This window comes from Saccostrea echinata, unplaced genomic scaffold (genome assembly GCF_033153115.1).
Source record: "Saccostrea echinata isolate AGI-Se365-2 ecotype Australia unplaced genomic scaffold, CSIRO_AGI_Sech_v1 ptg000054l, whole genome shotgun sequence".
Classification (NCBI taxonomy): Eukaryota; Metazoa; Mollusca; class Bivalvia; order Ostreida; family Ostreidae; genus Saccostrea; species Saccostrea echinata.
In genome coordinates, this window is record NW_026889803.1 from 39,318,388 (window position 1) to 39,335,896 (window position 17,509).

The 17,509-nt window shown below is 36.3% G+C and overlaps 1 protein-coding gene across 1 annotated transcript; it reads right to left on the bottom strand.

Moving 5' to 3' along the window:
* Nucleotides 1-5,224: 5,224 nt before the first annotated feature.
* On the bottom strand, nt 5,225-17,381 carry LOC133172127 (zinc finger CCCH domain-containing protein 18-like). Its single transcript, XM_061306949.1, has 18 exons — nt 17,294-17,381; nt 13,340-15,059; nt 12,821-12,856; nt 12,443-12,584; nt 12,159-12,241; nt 11,966-12,067; nt 11,554-11,696; nt 10,720-10,864; nt 9,547-9,605; nt 9,327-9,449; nt 9,115-9,216; nt 8,931-9,023; nt 8,655-8,723; nt 8,299-8,553; nt 7,869-8,089; nt 7,145-7,326; nt 6,904-7,018; nt 5,225-6,476 (listed from the first exon to the last, which is right to left on the bottom strand). The coding sequence occupies exons 2-18, from the start codon at nt 15,047-15,049 to the stop codon at nt 6,250-6,252; spliced, it is 3,807 nt and encodes a 1,268-aa protein (XP_061162933.1). The 5' UTR covers nt 15,050-15,059; nt 17,294-17,381; the 3' UTR covers nt 5,225-6,249.
* Between the last annotated feature and the right edge of the window lie 128 nt (nt 17,382-17,509).

Below are 17,509 nucleotides of genomic sequence, written 5' to 3' on the forward strand. Positions count from 1 at the left end.
CCTAAAATAACATTTTAACTTATGGGCCATGTGAGCTTCAGGGCTCAACATTAATGTTTCACTGATTGTCACTGTCTTAAGTTCCTTTTGTGATCGGACAAGTCAATATCCAGACACACTTGTCTGATCGGACAAACTTCAAAATCCCAGCTTCATTCCTTTCAAAAATACTCAACATTATTAGGGGCTGTCACACCTCACTTGATGTTGTTAAAGATGAGGTTACAGACCATGTTATTGTATTTCAATTCATTTAATGATATAAGAAATCTTTGCAAGTCAATATTCTTTATAACTACTTCATTCTTCAATTTTTCCCCCCAAATTTCCTCATATTTGTTGAGAGTTGGACAAGTAAACAATGACTTTGGACGAGTAAAATTTGTTGGCAACTTGTCCGATTGACAAGTAGATATTTTGTTTAATGTTGAGCCCTGACCTTGACCTTATCCAAACAATCTTAGCTAAGAATCATTACAGACCTCTTTTTCACAAGCAATCTTTGCACCAAGAATAACCTTCTGATGTTCCTGATACAAAGTTTTACAAGTCTTTTAGAGTTTTACAATTCCAAGAAGTGCAGAATTTGACACTTCTGAATCCATGACCTGAATTTGACACTTCTGAACCTGTGACCTTGTCTAAATAATCTTTGTTTTAAGGTTATGACATTTCATTGATCATTATAAACCCAAGATAAAATTGGGCTAAGTATAATCTGGTGTTATTCTTTTTCCATTACAAGATGATGGTATGGACAAGAACTTTACACTTCAACCCAAGTGACCTTGTCTAATGGCATGGTGCAGAGATGTTAAAATTCTCTGGACAAAGGCAACCTTTGTATTTTGTTTCATTTTCTAATGTTTCTTTACTTCCAAGTTATGGCCAAGACAAGGATTTTCCTTTTCTAAAACCTGTGACCTTGTCTAAATTACCCAGAGTTAGGACATATCCTCAAGTTGCAAGCAACCTTTATCCTAAGCTTCTAATATTTATCATCGCCAAGGTGTGGCTAGAACAATAATTCAATATTCTTACCCTGTGACCTTGACCTACTTAAATGATTTTGGTTCATGGGCAGGCCACACTAGCTTGTAACCTTTGAACCAAGCATGAGGTTCTAAAGTTTCTTGGTTTCAACGATATGTCCAGACAAGTTTTTTTTCAGTTCTTACTCTTCTCAGAAGTTGTAGACTAGAGGTACTCTAAGCAAGCTCACAAAGTTACACCCCTACCCATGTTGTAATTTTAAGCTCACCTCAAGGAAATTGGTGGAGCTTATGTAATAACCTCAGTGTTGTCCCAGGTTAAAGTTGTTGGGGCAGTTTTCTTTCTAAGTATTTCCATGCCCTATATTGATCCTAGTTGCATGGATGATACATCTAGTATGTTTCGTTGAACATACCATTCAGGTTTCAGGTGCTGCATTTTCAGCCAATGTTTTCCATAAGAATGACCAGGTTAATGATTTTGCTGCAGGTTAAAGTTTGGGGTGCAGGTCTCATTCCCAAGTACTATTAGACCTACCTGGACAAATCTTGCAGGAATGATGCATCAAGCTGAGTTGCTACAGATGCTGGATCTGACCTACATTTTTGGTAGAGTGACCACGTTCAAGTTTTTGGAGCAGGTTCATTCTAAAGTAACTGTAAGCACTACCTGGAGCAAACTTGCGCAGGTGATTCATTTAAAGAGAAAAGCTACAGAACTTGTTTCGGATTTTGGATCTGACCTACATTTTCCAAATTAGTGAACAGATTAAAGTGTTTGTAGCAGGTTCATTCCCATGGAATTGTAAGCTGTAATGTAATGGGAATGATGAACCTGCTACACTTTAATCTGTTCACTAATTTGGAAAATGTAGGTCAGCTCTAGAATCTGGGACAAGTTCTGTAGCTTTCATCTCTAAATGAATCACTTGTGCAAGTGTTTGTAGCAGTTTCATTCCCATGGAATTGTATGCCCTAGCTGGAACAAAACTTGCATGGGTTATTTATGTAGGAATGAAAATACCAGACTTCCTTTGGATTCTAGATATGACCTACATTTCTGGATGAATGACCAGATTGAAGTTTATTCCCAGGTAACAATAAGCCCTATGTTGAGTAAACTTGCATGGATGATGCATCTATGGATGCACACTACCAAAGTTGCTACAAATGCTGAATCTTACTTACTGGTACATTTTCCAGATGAATGACCAGAAAAAGGTTTGGGGGGCAAGTACATTCCCAAGTAACTAAAAATCCTACCCAGACCAAACTTGTATAAAATGTTGCATCTAGGGATACACAAAACCAGAACATTTGTTTGGTGTGAGGCTTGCATTTGCACATTCAGAGTATGCAACAGCAATCTGCATCTAAGTTTTACTTGAACTTTCATCAGAAGTGGATGTCTAATAGTGGAAAGATAATATTCACTGCAGTGAGCTTTGTAATCTTTCATTACCTATCTTTAAAGAAGTGACCATTTTTCTTAAAAAAACAAGATGTGTTTGTGAAACACTGATGCCCCCGTATGGCAGCTTATGGCGAAGGTTAAAGTTTCTTCAAATGCAACTCAAAATCCAGGCCAAAAGATAAGAAATGTTGATACCCAAAGAAAGGTCTTGTCTCGAGGAATACACCTGTGAAATTTGAAAGACCTAGATACAACTGTTCAAAAGTTATGGCGAAGGTTAAAGTTTTTTAAATAAAAGTCAAACGTCAAGGTCAAGGTCAAAGTGGTTGGTGTCCAAAGGAAGATCTTGTCACAAGGATTACATTTGTGAAGTATGAAAGCCCTAGCACCAACCATTTAAAAGTTATGGCCAAGTTTAAAGTTTTTCAAAAGTAGGTCAAACTCCTAGGTCAAGGTCAAAGGGACAAAGTGGTTGGTACCCAAAGGAAGGTCTTGTCACAAGGATTACATATGTGAAGTATGAAAGCCCTAGCATCAACCATTCAAAAGTTATGGCCAAGGTTAAAGTTTTTCAAAAGTAGGTCAAACTCCTAGGTCAAGGTCATAAGGTCAAAGTGGTGGTTGATATCCAAAGGAAGGTCTTGTCGCAAGGATTACATATGTGAAGTATGAAAGCCCTAGCTCCAATCATTCAAAAGTTATGGCCAAGGTTAAAGTTTTTCAAAAGTAGGTCAAACTCCTAGGTCAAGGTCAAAGGGTCAAAGTGGTTGATATCCAGAGGAAGGTCTTGTCACAAGGAATACACATGTGAAGTTTGAAACCCTAAGCACCAACTGTTCAAAAGTTATGGCCAAGGTTAAAGTTTTTCAAAAGTAGGTCAAACTCCAAGGTCAAGGTCAAAAGGTCAAAGTTGTTGGTATCCAAAGGAAGGCCTTGTCACAAAGAATACACATGTGAAGTTTGAAACCCCAAGCACCAACTGTTCAGAAGTTATGGCCAAGGTTAAAGTCTCATAAAATTTTGCAAAAGTAGGTCAAACTCCAAGGTCAAGGTCAAAAGGTCAAATATGATGGTACCCAAAGAAAGGTCTTGTCACAAGGAATACACATGTGAAATATGAAAGTCATAGCTCCAACCAATCAAAAGTTATGGGCAAGGTTAAAGTTGACAACAGACAGACAGACAAACAGACAAACGGACAAACAGACAAACGGACAAACAGATAAACAGACAAACAGATAAACAGACAAACAGACAGACAGGACAAAAACAATATACCCCCGGGATCTTTCGATCCGGGGGCATAATTACCTTGAACTTGCCCACCTGATCAGATCTCTGATCATAAGTAATCTGTGTGAAGTATGAACATCCAACGTTTCTCTAATTAAGTTATGGATCTGACTTGAATTTTTCCTTTTTTTTTTAAGTGACATTGAACTCACCAGAATGACCTTGGGTCAAGTTATACCTTAGCTCATAGATAATTTTTGTTTGAAGCACCAACTTCCAATATTTATCCATGAGAAAGTTATGAACTGGACACAAATTCTATACCTTTTCTGCCAGTGAACTTGCCAAATTACCTCGAGTCAAAATCATGACACACCTTCAGGACATGGAGTAACATTTGTGTGAATCATAAACTTCCAGAATTTCTTCATTAGATAGTTATGGACCAGACTCAATTTTAACACTTTTTCTGCCAGTGACCTTGAACTTGCCAAAACAACACTGGGGCAAGACTACGGCACACCCTTAGGTCATAAGCAACCTATGTGTCAAGTATCAACTTGCAATGTTTCTCCATTACAGTTAGGACCAGGCATTTTTTTTCTGCCAGTGACCTTGAATCTGCCTAAATGACCTTGGGTCAAGGTCATGACACACCCTTAGGTCATAAGCAATCTTTGTTTTAAGTATGAGCTTCCACTGTTTCTCCTTTACAAAATATGGTGTCTAAATGTGAATTAGAAAGTTATGGATTAAATTTTTTCTGCCAATGACCTTAAAAAAATTGAAAACAAAAAATGTCTATGGACTGACAGACATATCAACTTGGTGATTTCAGTACATGTGTAAGATTACACATCTTTGTGTACCAGGGTATTAACAAATACCTCTCTCTCTCTGTGGTCTCTCAAGTCATCATTTACACTGCATAAATTTGTAGTACTTACACCTACAGATTTCAAATGAAGATTAGTCTGCCAAACAAGAACAAAAGATGTTTGTGAAACATTTATCTCCCCCCCCCCCCCCAATAATTGGAATTTTTCCAAGTCCTATGGGCATAACTCTGTCAATAATTGCTCAATCGTACCCAAAACAGAACTTGACCTAGATACTTTAATGATAAATTTGTATACCAAATTCCATATCAGTATGTGCAACCTCTGCGAAGAAAATGAAAAAGAACTGTAAATAATTGGAATTTTTCTAAGTCCATGGGGCATAACTCTGTCAAAAATTGCTCGATCGTACCCAAAACAAAACCTGACCTAGATACTTTTATGATAAATTAGTATACCAAATTCCATTTCAGTATGTGCAACCTCTGCGAAGAAAATGAAACTGCAAATAATTGGAATTTTCCAAGTCCAAGGGGCATAACTCTGTCAAAAATTGCTCGATCGTACCCAAAACAACTTGACCTAGATATTCTTATGATATAGCTGCATACCAAATTTCATTTCAGTATGTGCAACCTCCGTGAAGAAAACGAACCGAACTGTTGGTGGACCGACAGACAGCAGCAAAGCAATATGCCCTCCCTTCTTCAAAGGGGGCATAATAAATATAAATGAAAGAGAACAAGTTCAAATCATTGATTTTATTTTGAAATCCTAGTAAAATATAGGCAGGTTATTCTGAAATTTAATCAGGCTTCATCTCCTAACATCGATAGATGTGGAATATCAAAGTGCTAGACAAACAGCAGGAAATTAAAATACTTGCTTCATGCAAGTTAATGTAATAAAAATGTACATGTTTAAAACTTCCATTTTGCAAATATACAAGTCTTACATTGTACAAAGCAAACATGTTATCCCAATGAATGTATAAGTCATAAAAGTAAATGTGTACAAATTGAGGTTCATTGACTTCATTTGAATATTAACACAGTAATCAAATATCATAAGTTATATTCAGGAAAGCATATCACCCATTATAGTGCCACAAAAATTTCCTTACTTTAATGAAAATCCAGTATATGATAGAAAATACTCACTTAACGCAAAATACTATTTAATACAGACCTTTTTAAAATAATGTTGAAAATATAAAGAAATCAGAATCATAATAAACTGCATTTAACGATGTAAATAAATTGCCTGGACAGTGAAATATACACTGTAGATTTACTTGTGAGAACAAAGAAGTGTAATATATGAATAAAAACATTCACATGCACTTGTTTTACAAGACACAAACACTCACTGTGATGCATCTGTCTATAAAATTACACTATGAAATTTACAATATATACATATACACATAAATCTTATAGCAAACAGTATGTTATGTGCCATATAAAATGAAAAAAAAAATCACTTTCACCTATTTCAATCTTTGCCAATCAGTACAGCCCAAAAATAAAGTATTTGGTATTCATTATCATTTTCCTTTGAAGAAAATGAGAATCCACATAGATGTGGGACAAACATGCCCTTTCTCTCATTCAATATTATTACACCATTCATAAAAGCATCTTAAAACCTGATCTATAAGTGTCAAGACTTTGTGAATAACAGAAATGGATGAAGTGAATATCTAAGAAATGTTTCCTTAAAAAAAATGCCATGACCTGTACACACATTAAAAATCCTATGTGCCACTTCATCAATTCAACTTGGACCTCTTGCGAGCTATGGCATCCTCCACAGCCTTTAATTGTTTTAGGAGCTCCTCCCGACGTGAGGATGTGCTCTTCTTCTCTTTGGGGGCACTTGTAGCAGCTGGAGGGCCTTTGGGTGGGTTCTTTGTGGGAAGGGTTGGCTTTGAAGCAGTCTTTGTTGGAGAGAGAGGAGCTGCAACAACTGGCTTTTCTGGTTTCTTCACTTTTTTATCTGTAAAAATTACACAAAGAGAGATCCAAATTCAACAAACTACAACTTGGTCATTTTGCTTTTACTGAAAACTGAATGTCATATATTGAATGTTCATGGAGATTGCACACTAAACCAGGTCCATGGAAACTTCTAAATGTGGAAGCTTGTTCAATGATTTAAGAGCTCAGTCTCTTTGTTTGGTCAAAAGCTTTTAAAAATTCATTTCTCCTTGTAAATCATGATGAAATACAAAGCTATTGTCTCAATGTTAAGTTGCAAAAAGTACATGTAAAAGCAATTTATAGTGCTATGGTTGACTGTTTTCCTGCAGTAGATAGTGAAATTCTCTGTTCCCACAAAAAAGACAGATCTCTGGAGCTTTATTTCAGCCAACATTTAATGACAGTAAATAAAAGCAAGGAGAGTAGCCAGATGATGTATTTACCTGGTTTTGATGGTACTGGAGCAGACAAAGCTGGTCTCTTGGCAGGAGGAGCATCAACATCTATGGAGGGCCTCTTCTTGGACACCATGCCACCTGGTTTATCCTTCTCCATTGGCTAATTCATAAAACCACATAATCAATATGCAACTTTGTTCAATGAATATAAGACTGTCTTACTGTACTAAAATAGAATTATGCTTAAAGATTATTACTCATTATACAATAAATGTCAGTTAAGTACCTTATTCAGAAGAGTTAACTTGATGTTCTGCTTTGATCCCACCACTTTCAGTGGATCTTTAGGTTTTGAGGTCACTGGAGCTTGACTTGGTTCATTGCGACTTCCTCGGGAGGACCTACTGCCAACTGGTGCTGCAGGTTTCCTCTCTACCTTACCAGGCTGAGGCCCTTTTCCTGTTTTTGCTGTGAATGATTTTTTTTTTAAAATCAAATACCATTCAGTTTCACTTTCATGCATAGTGAAATGCAAAACAGAGAATTTATCAGCGATGTCCAGCGATTTTATGAAAAAATTGGGCATTCATTTTTTTACGTAATTAATTTATTGGTGATTTTAGTGATAATGCTTCTTATTTTCTGAGACAATATTTCAGATTGAATTATTAGCAACATTTATTTTTAGCATTGCCAAGACCATATCTAATATTATTGAGGAAATTATCATTAAAATAACTTTGGTGTGAACATCCCTAAAAAACAACAATTATATAATATACATGTAAGAAAACATGGATTGATTAATTATAACAAGTGTTATAGATACAAGCAAATGGTATCTTGGACTACCTGGTTTATTATTTCTAATCAAAACATGTTAGAATGAAGATGGTCACTAAAAGTTCCCTTTATACAGCAATTTTTATGACCAACACCTGTACAATTCTCCCATTTACATGTATATGTTCTCCAAAGGAAAGCTTACTTCTCTTACATAACTTTCATACCTTTCTTTTTCTTTGGAGAGACAGGTGACCCTTCTTTGGCCCCACCCACTCCTCGGTATAGGTGCTCTGAATCGGCACTTCCCGAGGAGCTACTTGAAGAATGACTGCTGGCTGAGGACACACTGCTGGCACTGGAGGACCGTGATGATCCAGATGAGGAGGACCTGCTCCTTGATCTAGATCCACTGCTACTCCTATGTCCTCTAGACTGCCGTCCAGGTCTACAAATCGAATGTTTGAAGATGATGAGTCCACAAGCATACAAAATATAGCAGCTATTAGCATGTACATTACACAACACTTAACAAACTTTGTTTAATATGCTACGTGTCTTCCAATATTTGCAAGAGAACTGAGAAAAAAACTTAATTCAGCAAATACATGTACTACCAATTGTAATATTGTGAAAGAATTTTAAAAAAATACTAACCTCTGAGGTGGTCCCTGGGGCCGCTGCGGGGGCTGCTGAAGAGATGGTGGCTCCGGTTTATTCTTGGGCACCCTTCCACGATTGGGATCTTGCTGAGGGGCTCCTGGTATTCCTGGTTGAGAGCGTTGTCTACCTAATAGGGGACCACCAGGTGGTACTTTGCCAGGTGGACCACCCTGATTCTGACTTGGCTGTCGTCTGATTGGGCCAGGCTGTCTTGGCTGACCAGATATAGCACTTCTTGGTTTTCCTCCACTAGAAAACAATTGTGATAGTTTCACACACCACACCATAATGTGTAAAATTAGCACACAATTATGTAAATTACACTTTTTGACATTTCTTGAGATACTTACTCTTGTTTTCCTGGAGGCTGCCTGCCATGTGGACCTCCGATACGTTTCATTGGTGACCTGGTTGGAGATCTGAAAATGGGAGAATTATCAAAAATTCAGTTTTACTATATTTCAAAATTACACATATTTACCATCAGAATCTCCCACTTGAGATGATTCTGTGAAAGTGTGCACTTATGATAAAATGCCATAGATTCAGGTTTTAATTCCAATAACATCAGACACTGCATATTTATCATTTAGGTTTTTGTTTATACAAATTGTTGGAATACTCACCTTGAACTAGAAGAGGTACGACTACCAGAACGACTACTGTATGAACTATAGGATGATGACCGTGACCTTGAACGTGATGAACCCGAGAATGAACTGTAAATGGAGGAAATAATATTACAAGATCTTACAAGTTCATTAATCTCAATAGAACATGTGCAAAATTATTCAATGCACATTTAATTACCCTGATGAAAATGAAGATGAGTAACTATAAGATCTTCTAGATCGCCGTCTTCCTCTTGACCTACTTCTTGAACCTCTTGGTTTCTTTTTTGGTGACTTTGACCTACAAATATGGATTTAGTAAATGAATGTCACATGTACACATAAATGTGTTTGTTACATACATGTAAATGTAGAAATTGCAAATTGAAATATTTGATCTCCTATTCTCACCTTCTCCAGGGGTCATGCCAAACGTCAGCTGTATGTCTGTGTACAGGAGCATCCCTCGTCTCACGTGGAGCAGGTTCCTCTACCCATGGCTTACTTCTCTGAGAGGATGGTTTTCTTTCAAATCTACCATTATCACAATGTACATGTACATATATCACAGTTATCTACTACTTATCCTTTAATTCTTAATTTATGAAATAAAAAATCCCCATATAAGTACCTTTCTGCTGGATGCCTGCCTGGAAAAGATTCCCTGATAAATTTATGATGTTCCCTTTCCTACAAAAATATATAATAATATTTGTGAATATTTGCTGTCATTACAATACTTATGAATTTTCTGTATCCTTTCCAAAATGGATTTATAACAATAACATTGGAAACATTTTGAAATATTTTAAAATTTTGGACAGGAGGTTTCTTTCAAACAATTTTATATATGATTTATACAATGTGCCTGATGACTGTGAATTTTATCCTATGATAATGATGCTCTGGAGAGAGTACCAGGTGATTAAAAAGACAATTGGGGAGATACATGTACTCATTGGGAACCTTACCCTGTGATAATGAGACACTGGAGAAGGTACCCCACTAAGAATCTTATCCTCTGATAATGAGACACTGGAGGAGGTACCCCACTGGGAATCTTGACATGTGATAATGAGGCACTGGAGAAGGTACCCCACTGGAAATCTTACCCTGTGATAATGAGACACTGGAGGAGGTACCCCACTGGGAATCTTGCCCTGTGATAATGAGGCACTGGAGAAGGTACCCCACTGGAAATCTTACCCTGTGATAATGAGACACTGGAGAAGGTACCCCACTAGGAATCTTATCCTCTGATAATGAGACACTGGAGAAGGTACCCCACTAAGAATCTTATCCTCTGATAATGAGACACTGGAGGAGGTACCCCACTGGGAATCTTGCCCTGTGATAGTGAGGCACTGGAGAAGGTACCCCACTGGAAATCTTACCCTGTGATAATGAGACACTGGAGGAGGTACCCCACTGGAAATCTTACCCTGTGATAATGAGACACTGGAGAAGGTACCCCACTGGAAATCTTACCCTGTGATAATGAGACACTGGAGAAGGTACCCCACTAGGAATCTTATCCTCTGATAATGAGGCACTGGAGGAGGTACCCCACTGGAAATCTTGACATGTGATAATGAGACACTGGCAGAGGTACCCTACTCGGAATCTTACCCTGTGAAAATGAGGCACAGCAGAAGATACCCCACTGGGAATCTTATCCTGTAATAATGAGACACAGGAGAAGGTACCCCACTGGGAATCTTGCCCTGTGATAATGAGGCACTGGAGAAGGTACCCAACTGCGAATCTTGCTCTGTGATAATGAAACACTGGAAGAGGAACTTACCCTGTGATAATGAGACACTGGAGGAGGCACCCACTCTGGCTCTCTTGTCCAGCGGACCTCAAAATTTTCATACTGACCACGCTGCCAACCAATAGGACTGGGAGATCGCTTTGAGGGCAGCTTGTCATAATACTCATCATCATACCTGGAAGTTTGAAGTTTGTGTATTAATGTTTCCACTGTCATGTTAAAATTACTATCCAGTAGATCATGGTGAAGATAAAAGATTTTGTTCAAGTCATGGGATTTGCCAAAAGACATTGTACATTACATGTAGATGAAATACCGGCACCTCCAGAATTTGATAGATGAAAGATTAATAACACTTTTCAATAGGTAAATCTGAACTCTAAATCTAATCATACATTTTATTTCAAGATTTTTACAGCAGAAAGTCACTGTACAGATAAACAAAACATCTCTTTTTTCAACAAAGGATGTGCATGTACATTCATTTGTTTAGGAGAAAAAGTATTAGTATTTGCAAATTAAACCGTGATTTATTTTTTTCCCCATGTAGACTTCTGATACAAATTAACTGCCTACTGAAGAACTGAATCACTGTTCTGAGAAAATAATTCAACTTTTTAGATCACTACATGCAAATAAATTTACCAAATTGCCACAAAATCAACTTCATTCAAAGTTGTAGGTTACATTTTTTTTTTTTTTTTTTTTTTAAGAAATAATCTGATTTCAAGGGGCTTTAATGATAATTCCTAAATTTCTTCTGGCAAAATTTTTAGAATCTGATTTTAGGTCTCCTGTAGTATAGAAAACCTAAAATCAGACTCTGAAAAAGTTGCAGAAGAAATTTGATATCGGCAAACTTACTGGTCATAATATGGGTCCCTGTGCAAGGTTTTGTAGCGATCGTTTTCCTTATTAAATTCACGTTCTTCCTCTACAGATAAATTTAGTCGCTTGTGTTCAAAATCTGTTTCCTGCTCTTTTCTCATGTTAGCTTTCTTTAATTGCTGCAACAGAAAATAACAAATTCATCAGCAAATTTCAAATAATGGCTTTAAATATTTAATTATTAATTGTATGAAAGTACAATTTAATTCAAAAATGTGATTTCTCAAACCTGTGATTTAAATTTTATCACTTATCTACAACTTATCAGAAAATCAAAATCAAAAAAAAAAAATGTTCAACGAATTTTACTATGTATCTCAATATTTTCTGCCATGCATTTTTGTGAACCAAAAAAACAAAAGAAACCACAGTTTATCTGACCACTGACCTCCTTAGCATGCCTCAGTCCTCTCTCCCAGGCTGTTTCTACTTTTGGAGGCATAGGAGGGGGAGGTAACTCTTCCTCTTCAACCTCTTCCACTGCAGGTTTCTATCATGAAACAACAAAAGGATTAAAATTTCTGAAGGAGAGAAAAGTTTTAGATGACATCTTTAAACTGAAACAGTGCATTTAGAAATACCTCTCCTGGGCCTTGCCAAGGACCACTACCCTGTCCATAACTTGCAGGTCCAAACCCTGGCCGCTCTATCATCCTGTAATTGCCTACATAAAAAAAAAATTGGTACACATCAATCACGAGCATGTTCGAATATTTTTGTACAAACACATAATTTTTGAAACAAATAAAAGTTTGTGGTTAGAACCTTCAAATATGATCCACATACTATTATCATGGTAAAATGAAAATAGTTTAAAATTCATTATGAATTAAAATAGTTATGCAGACCTTCAAAATAAACTGACCTTTATCATTGACACCTGGATGTAGAAATCTGCAGTTATTTCCCCAAGTGCAGGCTCCTCTAGTAAAGAATCGACAGATGGGAGGAATAAAAGGCTTCCTGGACCCAGGTTCCCTGATTTCTCCCTCCTCACAATCTTCATCCTTACAATATATGCATACATACATAGAACTCTGTAACTATAAGCTTTCAGTGGCATCTGTATATCATTCATATCAAAATGAAGAATTTCCAAAAATTTGATGATCAAACACATTTACATTTATTTTATAAATGTATTTTTTTTTTTTTTGGCATAATTAATTTCTTTATCTTACTTCTAAAACTGAAACTAAAATGTTCAAAGAAAATATTAAAATAAAATTTCATTTTCACTCACATCATCCAGTTCACCATCATCAGAATGTGCTTCACCCTGTCAAGAACAAAATTAATTGATAATAAATTTTACATAATTTTGGATTAAAAAAAAATTCAACAAAGGTAATTCAAACAATTCATTGTTAACATATGTTCATGTGCAAGAAAAATCTGTGTGTCTTGAGATGAAATTGATGAAGATAGAAAACAGTGATCAATCTATAAAAAAAAAAACAACCTACAAACAATGCAAATCTAAGAACACTGTCTGAACAGGGCATAAAACACAGACCCCTGGAAATACCCAAGGTGGGATCAGACTATCTTTTACTTGCAAGTATTCCTCACTGAAAACCGTAATTTTAATTGCTATTTATGTAGATATATAGTTTCCTCAGTCACCAAAATTAATAGTTGCAGATGGATTTCAAACTGATGAATCACAAATAAGTCTTCATGAATAACAGTAGGTACAAAGTATCTAATTTTTTTATTCAAGTTTATAACTTTGTAACTTATCTTTACAGTAAACACTAACCTCTTCAGCCTCTTTCTTTTCGACCTCATTTTCCCCAGCTCTGCTGTCATCAATTTTCTCTTTGTCCTCGTGACCACGCCCCTCTTCCTCTCCGACTTCCTCATCATAATCCAGTTCTACCTGCTCCTCCCCCATGCTGGTCTGACTGTGAAATTTCTCCACCTTCCTGTCTCTTTTCACCTCTGGCCTCTTGGAAGCCATGTCACTTGATTTGATTGACTCTTTAACAACACTATCTACTTTATAGTCATCAACTTTTCCGTCATCACTAAAAGAATCCTCCTCGTCTGATATGTCATTGTACATTTCACGTCGCCTCTTCTCCATGTCAATATCAGACAAGTTACCGTCCTCAGAAATTGGAGAGGCTGCAGATTCTAAGTCCCTGATGGGAGTTTTTTCCCTTTCCTGTAGGTCACTTTCAGGACTATTTATGTCTTCAGCATCCGCAAGTGGTCTGTCACTTTGAACATTATCTCCTTGTTTGGTTAAGTCTAAATTCCAGTCCTCTTCTTCATCCTGAATTTTTGCTTTTCCCACATCTTTCTCCTCCTCCTCCTCTTCATTATCAGACAGTTCACCTGCCTCACTTTCACTGATATCCTCAGCAGGAGATAAAGGATTGTCCACCATTTCCTCCTTATCAACAATTTCTCCTTCATCCTCTCCCCCCTTTTCTTCCTCATTTCCCTGACTAAATTCAGACTGAGACACTTCATTTGACTGTGTTTCATTCTCATCCTCACTTGAAACATCATCAGTTCCTCTCATTACATTTAAACCAGAATTTTCACCTACATCCATTGAGTCCTCATTTTCTCTTACAGAGTCTTGTGTAGTATCATCAACTGTTTCCCCTTCCTCGACAGGTTGTCTGCTTTGATCCCCATCCCATTCATTGTCTTCATCACTTTCAATATCACTTCCCTCTATGTTTCTGCTACGACGGTGACTGTGATCATGTGATGTTAAATATGGCGAAAATGCTTCCACATCACTATGTCCTTCCTGACTTGACCTATCTAAGAATTGATCCTGAGAAACACTTCCTTCATCATTAACACTTCCAACAGATTGAATATCAGCAAATGGACTAGTCTGCAAATCTTGTTGATTTGATGTTTCTGCTGCATTTTCAAATGAAGTTCTACTAGATTGTGTGTTATCTATGTCTTCCTGAGATGTGTTATTCATTGTTTCACTATCTTCTAAATTTTCACTCACATTATCACTATTATTCTCTACGTCATTTTCAATATCTGAGGATTTTTCTTCAGTTTGATTCTCCTCATATCTGAAGTTTGACACATTACCATCAGCATTAGATTCCTTTTCAGGTTCACATGTTGCATCATCTCCCACTTCCTTTTCCACTTTGTCATCATCTTCTCTACTTTCAGATTCATCAGAAATTCTTTCACCTGTTTTTTCTATACCTGGGCTTTCTACATTGTCCTCACTCACACTTTGAGGAGTTGTAGGACTGTTTAAAATTTCCTCATTTTGTTTATCTTCCACACCAAGGTCTTCCTCTTCTACATCTCTTCCATGTGAAGGACTACCGATTCCATTGTCTTCCAGGTTAACTTCCCCAGAAACATCTTCATTATGATCATCATTATCATTACTGTTTGCTACTTCATCGATACTATGGTCGACATCAGAGTTTTCATCCCTGGTTGGTGTTACTGCATTAGCATCATCATCCATTAGGATTTCACTTTAAAAAAAGGAAAATACATGTCTCATTCATTTTTATTTTTAAAATGTTATAAAAAAAAAAAATCTAGTATAACCCAAGAGCAGGGTTCGACACTAAGTAACATTAGTCCGTTAGTCTCAGACTAATACATTTTCATTCGGACTACTAATATCTCTGGCTAATTAGTCTGAATGGACCAATAAAAATTTCTGGAAAACCAAAATGAATAAATTACTGATATACTATTCTCGACAACTTTTACTGGAAAACCCCGCAAGTATTTTTAGCTTTCTAGCTTCTTGGCGGTAGTTAGGAAATTCCGTGGGGAAAATCCCTTCAAAATAAAACAAGTTGTGAATTTTCTATCATGTCAACAGATGATGTTTATATTACTCTTGTTCAAAACTCATTAACTATTAAACCATGTTTTAAAGAATAAACAACAAGTATTCATTGTTTTACATATAAATTTATGTCTCTTGTTCTCACATTTTCATGCTTCCAAGTTCTCTATGATGACAGACACTAGGCTGTCTACAACACGTTTTGCCATATAACAACCAATTCAAGAAAAAGAAAAAAAAAATTTAGTCTACTCTTAAAACGTTTCATATGAAAAGTAGGAGTGAAACGGTTCACCACGGTATCGATTCACCGCGGTATTTTTTCTCGGTTTGATACACAGTGCAAAATCACTAATGTTCGGTTTGGTTCATTTTTTGGTTGGGATCGTTATTCAGTCAGGTTTGGCATAAGGTAAAACACGTTACTCAGTATAAGTCAGTATAGAAAACGTAAATTTTTGAGGACTGATAGTTTGTAAAATAATTTTTGACAATCAATCATTCTAATCAATTTCTTCTAGTCAATTTGCAAATAAAATTGGTAAACTAGGTGACTAGATTTAGTAAAAGAAAGCATAAAACAATGTTGAATTTGTTTCCTTCTATCAAAATGTATCATACTGAGTAAAAATTACAATACAATACGTATCGAACCATGAACATGGTGAAGGAGGTGTATAGTTTCACCCTTAATGAAAAGAATTATGATGTCATTACAGTCTGTTCCTAGGCAGTTGAATAAGAAAATTTTAGTCTCAAAATTGGAAAATCAATGTTTTTTGGCATTAGGAATGGTTCCAATTATTGGTACTAATTATACAAGGAAAAAAATGCTTTAAAATAGCATGTTGGTATGAGACTCCTGGCAAATATTCATATATACTTACAGGGTTGTCCCTTGTTAGAATAATCTAACTGTGTCTCGGGACAAGCCCTCACCACAGTTAGAATGCCTCCCATATACCCGTAATGTAGCAGAAAATTGCAGAATCGCTTCGAAATGATTTTGGAGAAAATTAATGAAGTTGCATTGAAAATAACAGTAAAATTAATCATAACAAACCTTTTTGAGACTGAAAATACCTTTCATCTAAAAATTTAATCCATATAATGGAAGAATTCAACACTGTTTCACCACCGTTTTTTACTCATTTCAAATTAATTACACCATGTTGACATCCGAACTCTCGGGATTTTTCATAGTTAATGCACAGAGTTAGAGTTATCTCCTGTATTTTCTTTGCTACATTGCCAATACATGGAACTCATTCTATCGTTAAACCGGGTCCATAGAACATTTATCATTTTAACGATAGAACATTCTATCTAGGTTGTCCCTAAGACCCGGGGGTCGGGGAATTTCCCCGCCTATAATGATGTCATCCCCGGCTACTCTGGTATTCTCCCTCAATATCCTGTTAGGGGAGGAACCCCAGACCCCCCTTCTACTTTTTTAATGTCCCTTCCTATTCCAATTCTTAAGGACAACCCTGTACTAAGTTTCCATTGGAATAATTGCAATATACTATTCAGTTGCGACAATTGAACATTTGTTTGTGTCATGGTTTATTTTGTTTTATCTCAGGTTTGATTAGTAAACCCTGTGCTGACATGCCAATGACACAGATTCAATCCTCAACAGTACAAAAACATGTTTGTCGAAATTAGTCATGTTAATCAAGAAACATTAGGCCTAAACATTAACAACTCCAATACATCAGAGATAAGCAGTGCTCCCTTAACATGAAATAAAACTTACTTCAAATTCTTAGTAATTATGAATGCTATTAGGAAAATAACAAGTGTACTTTTTTATATAAATAAAAATTATAAACACGTAAAATACTAGAAAACCGTGATGGAAACAATGTGCTTTGAGTATATACGCAATTCATGTGCTTTTCTTACCAGTGGATCCACAAAGATACAATCCGATCTTGAATTTGGTGAGTAAGGTTCTTGTTTTATGCTATGAACTTTCTCTAGTTAAGACCAAATTATAGGAAAATAGAAAAAATGATCGTTAATTCCTAACAACTTGACCGACTCTATAGACGTCGCCATTTATATTTTGTGATTGGTCTGTTGAAATCACGTGCTAATATACATCGGGGCACATCTAAT

Coding starts and splice junctions, on each gene's coding strand:
- LOC133172127 (XM_061306949.1), bottom strand. CDS start 15,049: ATGGATGATGATGCTAATGCAGTAACACCAACCAGGGATGAAAACTCT. Junction 12,242..12,442: donor TCCAGGTGTCAATGATAAAG/GTCAGTTTATTT, acceptor TTTTTTATGTAG/GCAATTACAGGATGATAGAG. Junction 11,697..11,965: donor GACTGAGGCATGCTAAGGAG/GTCAGTGGTCAG, acceptor TTTCTGTTGCAG/CAATTAAAGAAAGCTAACAT.